The sequence below is a fragment of the Anolis sagrei genome, chromosome 7 (genome assembly GCF_037176765.1).
Source record: "Anolis sagrei isolate rAnoSag1 chromosome 7, rAnoSag1.mat, whole genome shotgun sequence".
In the NCBI taxonomy this organism is placed as follows: Eukaryota; Metazoa; Chordata; class Lepidosauria; order Squamata; family Dactyloidae; genus Anolis; species Anolis sagrei.
The window spans coordinates 41608042-41624236 of record NC_090027.1 but is presented as its reverse complement, the minus strand read 5'-3'; the positions used below and the strand labels follow the sequence as shown (position 1 = coordinate 41624236).

Genomic DNA, 16195 nt, shown 5'->3' with positions numbered 1-16195 from the left:
AGAAACAAAAGAAAACAACCAAAAAGTTACTTCACAGCAAAATATATAAAATAACAGAATAAAATAAACAGTGCAAAATAACATAAGATGTTTCATTTCAATATTGTTGTTGTTATTACTATTATTGTTGTTATTATTATTATTATTATTATTATTATTCCCCCCCCCCCCAACAATGATGCTCATAAACCACATTACAAATGCTCATTTAGAGTCATGCAGTGGCGTCAGAAGGACTTACAACTTTGTATCTGACAAGGTAATGCCGAATGGGCGAGCCTCCATCGTCTTGCTTGATGAGGTTCACTTTGAAGGAGTTGCCGTCTTCTCCCATTTGGCCTTCCAGCTTGGGTGCGCTCGGCTCACCTGTAAAAACGGCAGGATTCACCTCAAGGCTGGGCCAGGTCAGCAAAACAAAGGAACATTATCATAGATGGAGCCCTGCAGACACATTCAAATGCCTGCAGGAATGTTATGGCGTCCAAGCTGGGCATTTAGACCCAAGTAAACAATGGTGCTCCACCCCTGAGCCTGAACAGATAAACAATGCTGGAAGTCTTTAAAAATATAAAAAATACACAGGTTGGCATTGCGTTCCCTGATCAATATTTACAAGCTCACAAACTGGACTTATAAACTCGTAACTTTTCAGATTCATGTTTACAGTTATTAATGGCCAAACGTGACCTCTTCAGCCATGAAGAACTTCAACCAAAGGGTTTTTGAGAAGCTGCAGTTCATGGTGCTCCCTATTTGTTTATTATGTTAGGACACAATGACTGCAGCTTTCCTCACACTCTGCCTTTCCTTGCCTTTAGCTGGACTCCACACTATATACATATATAATACGCTAGCCGTCCCCTGCCACACGTTGCTGTGGCCCAGTCTGTGTATATGTGTTTTGTGTGTATGTATATATTTGTGTATAAGTGGGTTTGCATATATATATATATATATATATATATATATATATATATATATATATATATTTATGTAGTTTTGTGCATGCGTTGTAATGTATTTCTTTTATTTTTTTTGTCTTTTTAAGTCTCCTCCGCTGTGTTTTTTAGTGTTTTTATGAGTGATGATCACTCGTTGGCCTGATAGGTGTCTTGTGTCCAAATTTAGTGTCAATTCATCCAGTGGCTTTTGAATTATGTTAATCCCACAAACCAATATTACGTTTTTATTTATATACTAGCTGTACCCGCCACGTGTTGCTGTGGCCAACCTTCCCTCCCTCTTTCTCTCCTTTCTTTCCCTCCTTCCTTTACTCCCTCGTTCCTTCTTCCCGTTTCTTCTTTCCTTCTCTCCTTCCTTCCTACTCTGCCTCTTTCTCTCCTTCCCCCTTTTTCTTTTCCTCCCTCTTTCTCTCCTTTTTTCCTTCCTCCCTTTATCTCCTTCCTCTGCTCCCTCTTTCTTTCCTTCCTTCCCTTTCTTTCTTTCTCTCCTTCCTCTTCCATCTCTTTTCTTCCTCCCCTTTTCCTTTTCCTACTTCTTCCTCTCCTTCCTTCCTTCCTTTGCTCTTTGCATCCATTCTTCCTTCTCTCTTTCCTTCTTTCCCCCCTTTCTCTCCTTTCTTCCTTCTCTACCTTTCCTTCCTTCCTTTGCTCTTTGCTTCCATCATTCCTTCTCTCTTTCCTTCTTTCTTTCCCCCCCCTCTCTCTCTTCCTTCCTTCCTTCTCTACATCTTTCCTTCCTTCCTTTGCTCTTTGCTTCCATCTTTCTTTCTTTCTTTCTCCCCTTCCTTTCCTTTTTTCTGCATCGTCATTTAGCTTTTCGTCATTTAGCTTTTGGGGGGTTTTAAGTCCTTTCTGCAATTTTGGGGTTTTTTTATGAGTGATGGTCACTCATTGGCCTGAGAAGTGTCTTGTGCCCAAATTTGGTGTCACTTCGTCCAGTGGTTTTTGAGTTATGTTAATCCCACAAACAAACATTACATTTAACACACACACACAGTCTTTAACCAACTTGTTGAGAATCTTTCCTGCCATGACCCATTTATCCCTCAGAACAAAAAAGGGGACTCAGTTGGTTCTCCAGATATTGTTGGACAACAATGCTCATCATCCCTAATCAGTATAGTCAATGATGGAGAATCACGGGGGTTGCAGTGGTATGGCAAAATGCACATCATTGTCTGTCAGGTTTTACAATGTATTGTAATGCAATATAGCTGAGCTAATAGGCTTCTATTGGAAATGCTGAGTCATGCATTAACTGTATATAGAACTTCATTTGAGGAATGTGTTCTGGCCTAGTCTAGGTGATTGTGAATGATGCAATCCTGGGTCTGAGTTAAGTCAATGAGTTGGGAACCAATCAGAGATTGCTATGTGTAAAGGTACAGAATTGTATATAAGGAAGTCGTGTACAGTGTATTCTCTCTCCTTGTGCTGTGATGCTGTTCTCCGAAGGCTCTATTTAATTGATTAAAAGAACCTGTCTGCTAAGACAAGATATAACCGTGTGCTGTGGTAAGTTTGTAGTGTCATCAAGATTGGAGGGGAAAACAATAGTAAAACTGACAATGGCCGGGCATGTGCTCAAGTGTCTGTAAAAGAGTTCTAGAGTGACTTCAGGCTGTGGGAGCAGTTGACTGAAAATACTGTGCAGGAAGAAGCTACTGGAAAGCGCTGAAGTTGTGCAACTGATCTGCTGCTGAATTGTGAAATTAATCTCAACATTCTCTGTGAACTAAATATTAATGCTGTTTAGGTGCTATGACTTAATGTTGCTCCCTCTTTCTCCCTCAGAAATTCTTCTAGGGCACAATATTATTTCTTTGGCCCAGCCAAACACTATATTTAAAAGACCCACACTTATTGTGCATTCTGATATCTTTTCCCCTCCAAGATGCCCAGAACAAAACCAGGTCCAGCGCAGTGCACTGGGGATGCACAACGGCAGACTGGTTGCTGGTGCAATTGCTCCTGTCTCCGCTTGCAGCGCAGCAGTCGCAAAATGGGACTGTGCCACTGCTGCCACCTTATGATGAAGCACACCCCAGGTAAACTGTTGGGATATTTGGCTTCCTTCTGGACAACATTCAGTAGACGTGATGATAGGGTCATCTTACCATACTAATGGATAGTAAACAAAAGTCATCCCGACGAATGTTCTCTTAACGCCTAATTAACTTTTAGAATTACCTACAAGATGCACTGATTATTTATTTACAGTATTTATATTCTGCCCTTCTCACCTTCAGGGGACTCAGGGTGGTTCATAATGCACATATACTTAGCAAACATTCAATGCCATATACACACCACATATATAGACAGAGACACAGGGGCTATTTAACTTTCCAGCTTCATGAGGGGATGCTTTTTCAATTCTAGCCACCGGGGGAGCTGTTGCTTCAGCATCCACTTGCGACACCGATGGAGTACTTATAGAATCATAGAATCAAAGAGTTGGAAGAGACCTCCTGGGCCATCCAGTCCAACCCCCTGCCAAGAAGCAGGAATATTGCATTCAAATCACCCCTGACAGATGGCCATCCAGCCTCTGCTTAAAAGCTTCCAAAGAAGGAGCCTCCACCACACTCCGGGGGCTGGAGAGTTTTTTATGGTATCGTAAATTAGTTAAATTACCTCCCCACCCCATAAGTGATACCTAAATTAGACAGACATAGAAGCAATTTAACATTCCAGCTTCTGGCTTCATGAGGGTATTCTCGATTCCAGCCACAGGGGGAGCTGTCACTTCACCGCCCTTGATGGAGTACTTCCTCATTCTTATGCGCACGCTGCTGGAAGGTTTTATGGTGTCGTAAATTAGTTAAATTAGTCTCTCCGTAAAAAGTGGTACCTAAATTTGTCCGCTTGTCTTCCCAAGAGATTTGCAGGATTTTCCAAAGGCAGCGCTGATGGAATCGTTCCAGGAGTTGTGTATGGCATCTGTAGACAGTCCACGTTTTTCAGGAGTATAGCAGGGTTGGAAGGACAGTAGCTTTGTAAACAAGCACCTTGGTCTCCCTACGGATGTCGCGATCCTCAAACACTCTCTGCTTCATTTGGAAGAATGTTGAACTCGCAGAGCTCAGGCGGTGTTGTATTTCAGTGCCAATGTTGACTTTGGTGGAGAGGTGGCTGCCAAGGGAGTGGAAATGGTCAACATTTTCTAACGTTACACCATTAAGCTGCATTTCTGGCATTGGAGTGGGATTGGCTGGTGCCTGCTGGAAGAGCACTTTGGTTTTCTTGATGTTTAATGACAGGCCGAGCTTCTCGTATGCTTCTGCAAAGGTGTTTAGAGTGGCTTGTAAGTCTTCTTCTGAGTGCGCATAGACGGCAAAGGAGCAATGCCCTGAAAGTAGTGTGTTCTGCAGCCTCTTGGTATAGAACAGTGGTTCTCAACCTGGGGTCCCCAGATGTTTTTGGCCTACAAATCCCAGAAATCCCAGCCAGTTTACCAGCTGTTAGGATTTCTGGGAGTTGAAGGCCAAAAACATCTGGGGACCTCAGGTTGAGAACCACTGGTATAGAAGCCCATGCGCAGGTTTTTACTACTTTGATAAAGCACTCGTATTTCTCAGGGACAGAGGTGACCGATTTTCATAGAATCATAGAATCAAAGAGTTGGAAGAGACCTCATGGGCCATCCAGTCCAATCCCTTGCCAAGAAGCAGGAATATTGCATTCAAATCACCCCTGACAGATGGCCATCCAGCCTCTGCTTAAAAGCTTCCAAAGAAGGAGCCTCCACCACACTCCGGGGCAGAGAGTTCCACTGCTGAACGGCTCTCACAGTCAGGAAGTTCTTCCTCATGTTCAGATGGAATCTCCTCTCTTGTAGTTTGAAGCCATTGTTCCCTTGCGTCCTAGTCTCCAAGGAAGCAGAAAACAAGCTTGCTCCCTCCTCCCTGTGGCTTCCTCTCACATATTTATACATGGCTATCATATCTCCTCTCAGCCTTCTCTTCTTCAGGCTAAACATGCCCAGTTCCCTAAGCCGCTCCTCATAGGGCTTGTTCTCCAGACCCTTGATCATTTTAGTCGCCCTCCTTGGGATCACATTGCCAGTAAGTTGTGGAGAAAAGGCATACCAAATGCACCCAGATGCAAGAGAGGCAGCCAAACCCTTCAGGGACTTTGAATGCACCCTGGATGACATTAATTAGCACTCCCCCTCAATGGTCCCACGGGCAGCCTGTGTGCATTTTGAAAGGCGGCTCTTTCCCCGCTCATTTCCAGTAATGATTGACTTGCAGAGGCGGCAAGGAGGTCTTGCACGATTAAAGCTGCGGTGCCTTTAGCAAAGCGCGCCAGGTATATGTTTCCCATTGCATTAGGACTGCATTATCAGGAATAATGGAAACTAAATCACAGCTGTCAAAACAAATGAACAGGAAAAGATTATTTCCGTGATGCCTTTTTCCCCGAGTTCCTTTTTATTATTCATAGCCTCGTATGTAATTTGCACCAGGTTGCTTGAGAATTCAAAGGGGTGGCTATTTTCGGCGCAGGTGTTGCCCGGCCTGCGTTGCGGCTGCAAGAGCTTGGGATCAATCATGCTGGGAAGCCTCTTGCATATATTTATCTGAAATGTTTTTCTTCCAGCAACTCCCTTTGGCACCAACCAGCCTTCTTCCCTTGGGCAGAAATTGCTGCAGGAGACCTTCCAAGAGGATTGTGCCCTATGGCTTTTGCAGAGGCCGTGGAGAGCAAGCGGGGAAGGCCCTATCTCACCAACAGAAAGCATGCTCATATGCATTACGCACTAGGACCGGAGAAATCCACAAAGCAGGAGTTCTACCCATGGCTGCAAATCATGGAAGTTAAATGAAATTAACTCCATGTACATGCAAATATAGTCTAGCCCTGAATGCCAACCAGGTCCTGAAAGTGAGCTTCCTAGAAGTATAAGGATGATCATGGGGAGAAATGGGATGCTGCATGAGAAGTAGCTTACAAGGGGTGGGTTGTTATAGGCTTTTTCGGGCTATATGGCCATGTTCTAGAGGCATTCTCTCCTGACGTTTCACCTGCCTTAAAAGACTCCAGATACTCAGGCAGAGTAGGGGAAAAATCAACCATCAAGGAAGACCCCAGCAAGACATGGAGCGAGAGTTGTCAGATGTTCAAGCTGGGTTTAGAAAAGGCAGAGGAACCAGAGACCAGATTGCCAATCTCCGGATGCTGGAGAATGGAGAAAGGCAGGGAGTTTCAGAAAAACATCTATTTCTGCTTCATTGACTACTCTAAAGCCTTTGACTGTGTGGATCATCATAAATTGTGGCAACTTCTTGGTGGGATGGGCATCCCAAGCCACCTTGTCTCTCTCCTGAGGAATCTGTACAAGGACCAAGGAGCAACAGTCAGAACTGACCACGGAACAGGAGACGGGTTCAAGATTGGGAAAGGCATACGGCAAGGCTGCATCCTCTCACCCAACCTTTTTAACTTGTATGCAGAACACATCATGCGAGGATGTGCGGGGCTTGAGGAATGCAAAGCTGCGGGGAAGATGGCTGGAAGAAACATTAACAACCTCAGATATGCAGATGACACCACTCTGATGGCCGAAAGCGAGGAGGAGCTGAGGAGCCTTCTAATCAAGGTGAAAGAAGAAAGTGCAAAAGCTGGGTTGCAGCTAAATATCAAAAGAACCAAGATTATGGCAACAAGAATTATTGACAACTGGAAAATAGAGGGAGAAACCGTGGAGGCCGTGACAGGGTTTGTATTTCTAGGCGCAAAGATGACTGCAGATGCAGATTGTGGCCAGGAAATCAGAAGACGCTTCCTTCCTGGGAGGAGAGCAATGGCCAGTCTCGATAAGATAGTAAAGAGCAGAGACATCACACTGGCATGGTCTTCCCTGTAGTCACCTACGGATGTGAGAGCTGGACCTTAGGGAAGGCTGAGCGAAGGAAGAGAGATGCTTTTGAACTGCGGTGTTGGAGGAAAGTTCTGAGAGTGCCTTGGACTGCGAGAAGATCCAACCAGTCCATCCTCCAGGAAAGAAAGCCCGGCTGCTCATTGGAGGGAAGGAGACTAGAGACAAAGTGGAAGTCCTTTCGCCACATCATGAGGAGACAGCCAAGCCTAGAGAAGACAATGATGCTGGGGAAAGTGGAAGGCAAAAGGAAGAGGGGCCGACCAAGGGCAAGATGGATGGATGGCATCCTTGAAGTGACTGGACTGACCTTGAAGGAGCTGGGGGTGGTGACGGCTGACAGGGAGCTCTGGCGTGGGCTGGTCCATGAGGTCACGAAGAGTCGGAGACGACTGAACGAATGAACAACAAAGAGTTTTTTTGGGTTGGACATAGAGTGGTAAGTCTGCACATTTTAGGGTTGTTTAGTTTATGCAACAAATCCACCAACTGTCAAAAATGTGTACAGAGAATGCAATGTTTTTGATGTAGGATGATGGGGAGAGGAGGCAATTGTGCCCTGATCCCAAAGGGGCCTTGATGTATTCCTTGCCCATTCCCTTATAAATTGCTGCCCCGGTATGTGACACAGGCAGCTCTTCGTTCTGTGCCGTCCAATTAATTGTGCCGGCTTCTCTTGGGTGTTTTCGACAAGAGCGTGTCAGGCCCAGGCTCTGGAGTTCAATTGACCAGGCGTTATGCTGATGGATGCTCCTTGCAGGAGCAGATATCTTTTGAAATCTCATTTCAATCTCAATCTCATTTGGGAATTTTGGATGCTCGGGGTCCGAAATGGGAATGAATGAGGACTGTCAAGCGGTGGCGGGGGCAGACGAGCGGGTGACTTTTCCAGCTTGCCTTCAGAGATCAGAGATGTGCATACAATCATTGTCTTTCCTTTCCAGTCTTATGTCTGTCGAAAGCCCTCTGAGGAATTTTCAGTTGTGTGGTTATATGCGGCATTTCTGTTTCCTGCCAGCGTGGTTGTGCGGTCCTCTTCACCAGTACAGAAACAGGGCCGGGCTTTAGCACAGCAGGTTAACCACCAGATGTAGTAAATCTTGCCAATTAGAATCCAAGAGTTGGAAGAGACCTCATGGGCCATCCAGTCCAACCCTATTCTGCCAAGAAGCAGGAAAATTGCATTCAAAGCCCCCCCAACAGATGACCATCCAGCCTCTGCTTCAGAGCCTCCAAAGAAGGAGCCTCCAACACAGTCCAGGGCAGAGAGTTCCACTGCTGAACAGCTCTCACAGTCATAGAGTCATAGAATCATAGTTGGAAGAGACCTCATGGGCCATCCAGTCCAACCCTATTCTGCCAAGAAGCAGGGAAATTGCATTCAAAGCACCCCCAACAGATGACCATCCAGCCTCTGCTTCAAAGCCTACAAAGAAGCCTCCACCACATTCCGGCGCAGAGAGTTCCACTGCTGAACAGCTCTCACAGTCATAGAGTCATAGAATCATAGTTGGAAGAGACCTCATGGGCCATCCAGTCCAACCCTATTCTGCCAAGAAGCAGGAAAATTTCATTCAAAGCACCCCCAACAGATGACCATCCAGCCTCTGCTTCAAAGCCTCCAAAGAAGGGGCCCCCACCACAGTCCAGGGCAGAGAGTTCCACTGCTGAACAGTTCTCACAGTCAGGAAGTCCTTCCTCATGTTCAGATGGAATCTGTTTTGTTGTAGTTTGAAGCCATTGTTCCATTGCGCCCTAGTCTCCAAGGAAGCAGAAAACAAGCTTGCTCCCTCCTCCCTCACCTCTTTATCCATGGCCCTCATCATGTCTCCTCTCAGCCTTCTCTTCTTCAGGCCAAACATGCCCAGCTCTTTAAGTCGCTCCTCATAGCGCTTGTTCTCTAGACCCTGGATTGTTTTAGTCGCCTTCCTCTGGATACATTCCTGCTTGTCAATATCTCTCTTCAATTGTGGTGCCCAGAATTGGACGCAATATTCCAGGTGTGGTCTAACCAAGGCAGAATAGAGCATGGGGAGCAGGACTTCCCTGTATCTAGACACTATGCTCCTCTTGATGCAGGACAAAATCCCATTGGCTTTTTTTGCTGTCAAATTGAAAGGATGACCATTCGAAACCCAAGTCAGAGTGAACTCCTGGCCTTTAGCCCAGCTTCTGCCTACCTAGCAGTTCAAAAGCAAATGTGAGTAGATGAATAGGCACTGCTTTAAAGCAGGGAGGTATTTAAGGCACCCATAAGGAAATTCCAGAGAAATCCCAGCAATTCGATCAAGGAGGAAGTTTACAAACCAAGCACAAGCTTCCAAGTTGCCAAAGATAGGCTGGGCTATAGCACAGTTGGTAAATCACCACCAGCAGCAATAAGATCTACCAACCGAAAAGTTGTCAGTTCGAAGCCCTGGGTCGACGTGAGCACCCAACTGTCAGCCCAGCTCACTGTTTACCTAAGCAGTTCAAAAACAGCTTAGAGCTGTAAGTAGAGAAATTAGGTACTGATTTTACGACACCCTAAAATAAAAAGACCAGAAATGCTGTGTCCAAGGAAGGAGGAAGTCCTGATGGCTTTTCATCATAGAGGATAGAGTGACAGCACCCCCTGTGGCTGGATTTGAGCACAACCTCCAAGGTGCCGAAAAGCTGGACGTCGACACAACACACCTCCTTTCTGTCTGTTCTGTCCTTGTCTGTCCAAACGGCATTGAATGACTGACATGTATGTGTACTGTGATCTGCCCTGAGTCCCCTTGGGGAGATAGGGTGGAATATAAAGCATTATTATTATTATTATTATTATTATTATTATTATTATTATGCCTATATGTACCTCTATCCATGTACAGTTTGATATCTAATTTTTATAGCAAATGATAATGAACTCATCACTGTCACTCAAATGCCTCCTCACCATAATACAGTGGGAATGCTATGATTATAACTGGGTTTTGCACCAAATAGCAGATTCATTTCGGTAGGTTCTTGTGGGTTTTTTTCGGGCTATAGAGCCATGTTCTAGAGGCATTTTTCCTGACGTTTCGCCTGCATCTATGGCAAGCATCCTCAGAGGTAGTGAGGATGCTTGCCATAGATGCAGGCGAAACGTCAGGAGAAATGCCTCTAGAACATGGCTCTATAGCCCGAAAAAAAACCACAAGAACCTAGTGATTCCAGCCATGAAAGCCTTCGACAATACATTGTTCATTTCGGGTTTAAAAAATTATAAAACTTGGCACTGTTATGGATCAGGATTTCTCAAGATCACACATTTTTCCCCTCCTCAACACCGTCTCCTTCCAACTTGCCCTTTGCTCAGATGTTCTTTGCATGGTAGATATACATACAAAAAGCACAATGAATCCAATTTAAATATTTTCAATAGCACCAGGACTTGGTGGCATGTGGCCCTTCGGATCTTGTGGGACCACAGCTCCCAGCATTCCTTCCCATTGGTTATGACGGTGGAACTACGACAGTCCAAAACCCAACAATAACATCTGGAGGACTGTGTTTTGCCATCCTTGGAGCCTTCGGCTAAAGGAGGCAGGATAAATGCCTTAAACAGACAAGGAAGCAAGCATGTATGGGACTGTGCTGTCAGATGATGCTATATAGGTGCTGGGTTTGTATATATGCTCATAGGTTCCATATTAGATGTCTGATATGTTGGGGTGCTAAGGGACCTTTGTTTCAATGATGGAGTAGACATCAAGGCAGAGACATAGGTATATAAGCACTTGGTTTGTGTATATGCTCATAGGTTCCATATTAGATGTCTGATATGTTGGGGTGCTAAGGGACCTTTTTTCAATGAGGGGGTTGACATCAAGGCAGAGCCATAGGAAGAAGGTTTTGGCATCACTGAGGCTGTGGTAGATGTGACCTTTCCAACCCAAATGCGCAACTTGGCCAGGCAACCTGGCTTAATAAAAGCAACACTTGAAGCTGTAAAAAGAAAAATGGTCATTATCTCAATATAAAGTAAACTAGTAGGTCAATGCGTCCATAAAACCAAAGAATCACTACTTTGTCAATATAGTGCTATGAGCTCAGATCCCTGTCCTCAGCCCCAACTGGAGCAAACTTTAAAAGGTTTGGCCCACTTGAAGCATCTAGGTTATCTGGCCCATGCAGTAACTTTAGCGTAATTCTTAAGTGTCAGTGGCTGGAGAGAGAAAAGAAGTCTGTTATTGAAAGGTTGACATACACACACGTACATAGATGCACAAAATAAGACATGCGGAGCATGCACATGGAACCTAGAGGGAGGACAAGCTGGGAAGTCAAGGTGACAACCAGGACAGTGAGGGCTATCCCATTTACACAGGGCACTGGAGTCGTTTCAGTTGGTTGTGGATTTCGACAGACTATCAAGCTAAACTTTTGGGAAGGCTGCAAAGAAATTGGAGGCTCTTTGGGATGGGATGTGGCTCGGGGTTGACTGTTTTGACATCGTACCTAGGAAGGCACTAGAAAATCTATGTAGGGAGGAAGTTCAACTGTTGAACCTGTTTGTTCATACAAAATTTGGAACTGCGGTGACACATGCCAGCTTGGGTTGCTGTGAGTTTTCCAGGCTGTCTGGCCATGTTCCAGAAGCATTCTCTCCTAACATTTCGCCCACATCCATGGCAAGCATCCTCAGAGGTTGTGAGGTCTGTGGGAAAATAGGCAAGTGAGGTTTATATCCCTGTGGAATAATGTCCAGAGTGGGAGAAAGAACTCTTGTCTGTTGGAGACAAGTGTGAATGTCGCAATTGGCCACCTTGATTAGCATTGAATGGCCTTGCAACTTCAAATTTGTCTGGGAGAATCCTTTGTTGGGAGGTGCTAGCTGGCCCCAGGGATACAGGGTATGTTCATTGGCCTTTCTGGAAATTCTCCAGGTCATACACCATTTGAGACCTTGGGAGAAATGTGGCAGGAAAAGGTAATAAAGAAACCATAAACAGTCTGAAAAAAATACTGGGTTGTTGTAGGTTTTTTTCAGGCTATATGGCCATGGTCTAGAGGCATTTCTCCTGACGTTTCACCTGCATCTGTGGCAAGCATCCTCAGAGGTAGTGAGGTCTTGTGGAAATAGGAAAATGGGTTTATATATCTGTGGAATGACCAGGGTGGGACAAAGAAATCTTGCCATAGATGCAGGTGAAATGTCAGGAGAGAATGCTTCTAGAACATAGCCATATAGCCCAAAAAACCTACAACAACCCAGTGATTCCAGCCACCCTGGTCTGTGGAATGACCAGGGTGGGACAAAAGACTCTTGTCTGTTGGAGCTAGGTGTGAATGTTTCAACTCACCACCTTGATTAGCATTTGATGGCCTGGCAGTGCCTGAGGCAATCTTTTGTTGAGAGGTGATTAGATGTCCCTGATTGTTCACTTTCTGCTGTTTTGCTGTTGTAAATTTAGAGGGTTTTTTTTTAAGAGTCTGAAAATATACACAACATACCCCTGCCCTTGAGTTTGGAAGGAAGAGTCACCTCATGTTCTGCTGAATATTAACCTTGTTGGAGAGCAAGAGGCTACTTACTCTCTGGTTCACCTCCAATGGACATTAGGTTCTCTCCCCTTCCTAGTCTCCCCAACTGTCGCTCTTGGCCACTGTGTAAAACCAGTGTGAAACTGAGTCAAACGTATTTGCCCCAGTTTCACCCTCACAAGCGGATAGAAACACACACACAGTGGGAAGGAAAACAAAAGAACAGGGTTAATAGAAAGCACAGCGAAATGAGATGGGCAGCAAGGCGTGAAAAGTTGCACCAATGCAAGATGGCCGAGTTGTTAGTTCTGTGTGGATGTCGCCCAAACGTCTGTGGAAGGAGAGAGAGGTGGAGAGAAGAGAGACCTGTGGCTCGCCCCTTGCATGCATGCGGGGCCACGGCTGAGAGGTTACTGATGTTAGTGGGACGCCCCTGCCTGGATGCTTCCCTCCGCGGTCCAAGAGCTGAGGACCAGAGCTGGGGAGGCTTGGCCAGCAAACCTTCCAACGTCCGGGAAGCAAGAAGGCAGAAGGCATTTGTCTCCTCTCGGTGAATAATAGTGTGCATGGAGAGTTAGAGTGAGGTCGGAAGAGTCCTCCGAGGAAACCCATCCCTTTCTCGCTGCCTAAGCAGGAAAGTAAACACTTTCGTTGACGTTGCAAAGGTCGAATTGTTTGCTTCCAGAGTGTTGAGGAAACTCTCAGGTGGAATTGCAGTGAGTGCATATTGGAAACTAGGAAAACGGCATTTATATATCTGTGGAATGTCCAGAGTGGGAGATACATAAACCCCACTTGCCTAGTTTCCAACAGACCTCACAACCTCTGAGGATGCCTGCCATAGATGCAGACAAAACATCAGAAGAGAATGCTTCTGGAACATGGCAAGACAGTCCAGAAAACTCACAACAACCCAGTGATTCTGGCCATGGAAGCCTTTGACAATGTTTGGAAGGAGTTGTGAAGAACTTAACATTTGACTGGCTGTCTCATTCTGTTCTGTAGAATATAAATCTCCTGGGCTGCTTTGACTATGGAAGATCAACAGGACAGCCATCCAGAAGAGGATAACAACAACAATGGTGGCGTCTGTCATTTCAGCCAAGAGAGGAGAGGTGTAATTCCAAATCGAATCTTAGAATCCTAGAGTTGGAAGAGACCTGGTGGGCCATCCGGTCCAACCCCATTCTGCCAGTAAGAAGGAAAACTGCATTCAGATGGCCATCCAGCCTCTGCTTAAAAGCCTCCAAAGAAGGAGCCTCCACCACACTCTGGGGCAGAGAGAAAGAGAGAGTTCCACTACTGAACAACTCTCACGGTTAGGAAATTCTTCCTCATATTCATGTGGAATCTCCTTTCCTGCCACCCAGAAGAGGACAGCAACAACAATGGTGGCATTTGTCATTTCAGCCAAGAGAGTAGATGTGTGACTACTAATAGAATCATAGAATCCTAGTTGGAAGAGACCTGGTGGGCCATCCAGCCCAACCCCTTTCTGCTAAGAAGCAGGAAAATTGCATTCAGGTGGCCATCCTGCCTCTGCTTAAAAACCTCCAAAGGAGCCTCCACCACATTCCAGGGTAGGGAGTTCCACTGCTGAACAGCTCTCAACTCTCAAGTTCTTCCAAAGAGGTTCAGGTGGAATCTCCTTTTCTGTAATTTGAAGCCATGGCTCCATTGCGTCCTAGTCTCCAGGGAAGCAGAAAGGAAGCCTGCTCCCTCCTCCCTAGGACTTCTCCTCACATTTTGATCCATGGCCCTCATCATGTCTCCTCTCAGCCTTCTCTTCTTCAGGTTGAATATGTCCAGCTATTTAAGCCGCTCTTTCCTCATAGGTCGTGTTCTCCAGACCTTCAATCATTTGAGTCTCCTTCTTACCCTGGACACTTTCCAGCTTAGAGTCAACATCTCCTTTCAATTGTGGTGCCCGGAATTGGACACAGTGTGGTTCCGGTCATTAATTAAGATGTTGAACAGTAATTTAATGGTGACAAGAAGAACAAATTTCAGCTATATTCTGCTTTGGTCAGACCACACCTGGAATCACACTGTGTTCAATTCTGGGCACCGCAACTGAAGGAAGTCATTGACTCTAAGCTGGAATGTGTCCAGAGGAGGGTGACATAAATGATCAAGACCATCTTAGGAACTGTAGTCTGCAGATGAGGCCCTCCTCTCAGTCCGACCCCTATCTCAAGCACATCTGGTGAGAACAAGAGAGGGGGCCTTTTCCATGATCAGTCTGCATCTCTGGAACTCCCGAAAGAGATAAAAACAGCCCCCACCCTCATCTCCCTACACAGACCATGCTGGGAATTGCGGTCTGCAGGTGAGCCTCTCCTCTCAGTCCGACCCCCATCTCAAGTGCAGTTGGTGGGAATGAGAGGGGGGGCCTTTTCTATGATCGCTCCTCATTTCTGGAACTCTTGAAAGAGATGAAAACACCCTCCATCCTCATCTCTCTACACAGACTATTCCAGGATCTGCGGTCTGCAGAGTAGGCCCTCCCCTTGGTCCAACTCCTATCTCAAGCGTAGCGGGTCGGAGCGAGAGAGGGGGCCTTCTGTGACCATTCCTCATCTCTGGAACTCCCAAAAGGGATAAAAACAACCCACACCTTCCTCTCTTTAAAAAAACTACTAAAATCACACTGTGACCAATTCTGGGCACCGCAATTGAAGGAAGACATTGATTCTAAGCTGGAATGTGTTCAGAGGAGGGTGACTTAAATGATCAAGGGTCTGGAGAACAAGCCCTATGAAGAGCGGCTTAAAGAGCTGGGCATGTTTAGCCTGAAGAAGAGAAGGCTGAGAGGAGACATGATGAGAGCCATTGATAAATATGTGTTTGGGGAAGTCATAGGAAGGAGGGAACAGTCTTGTTTTCTGCTGCCACAGAGACAAGGACATGGAGCAATGGTTTCAAACTATAGGAAAGGAGATTCCACCTGAACATGAGAAAGAACTTCCTGACTGTGAGAGAAAGTTGTTCAGTAGTGGAACTCTCTGCCCCAGAGTGTGGTGGAAGCTCCTTCTATAGAGGCTTTTAAAAAGTTTAGGATGCATCTTGGATTTCCTCAAATTGGGAATCTGCAGTTTGTCCCTGCTTTGTCTTGCATGGGTTTGCAAGTTCTGAATGCACATGGAAAGCCTAATGAAGATGTCAACATGCCCCGTAGTTCTTGGGCACCAATGGAAGCAAACAATTCAGCCCTGCTTTCTGTGCACGCCATACTATCTTGTCAGCTCAGCAATGGGACAGCGTGATGGGCTTTAGTTGGCTTTGCATGCAAATAGAATGTGTTCAAGAAAGCTCTAAAAAAAAAAAAGTGGGGGGAAAAAACCAAACAAACCAAAAGGTTATAGAAGGAAATTTTGAGTGATGGAAATTTAGAGTGTGTGTATTTTTTTTAATTATTATTATTTCAAATAATTGATTTTTTTTGTCCTGTGCAGAACGTCTTAACCACTCAGAACAAAGTCTGTGTTTTGTTGTTGTTGTTTGTTGCCGTTGCTGAATTTTGTTTACCTTCTGTTCACCAGCGTGGACGACATCGTCAGCACCATGCAAGCCACATGACAAAGTCACATGATACGCACGCACATGATTTGGTTGAAAGGAAAGTGGAGGAGGTCACATGGAAAATACAAAAGAAATTAAAAAACGGATGTAAACAATGGGCAAAAAAGAATCCAACAACAGTCACAGATTAAATCAAAAGTCTAAACAAAATTAAATTAGCCACTCTACCAAAACATCAAGGGAGAGAGAATTGAAAACAAATAGAAATCAAAGCACACCAGCCTGCAAAAGCAAAGTTATTGTTAAAGGAAAGGAAGCAAGAAGTGAACGA

General features: G+C 45.3%; 1 protein-coding gene across 22 annotated transcripts in view; it reads right to left on the bottom strand.

Annotated features, from left to right (window-relative positions):
- The window catches only part of NCAM1 (neural cell adhesion molecule 1), a 366996-nt gene that overhangs the window by 38657 nt on the left and 312144 nt on the right, over positions 1–16195 (bottom strand). For all 22 annotated transcript variants that reach the window (XM_060787043.2, XM_060787042.2, XM_060787046.2 and 19 more), the window contains one exon: positions 242–366. In XM_060787043.2, the coding sequence (XP_060643026.2) occupies positions 242–366 (125 nt within the window). The remainder of the gene's footprint in view (positions 1–241; positions 367–16195) is intronic.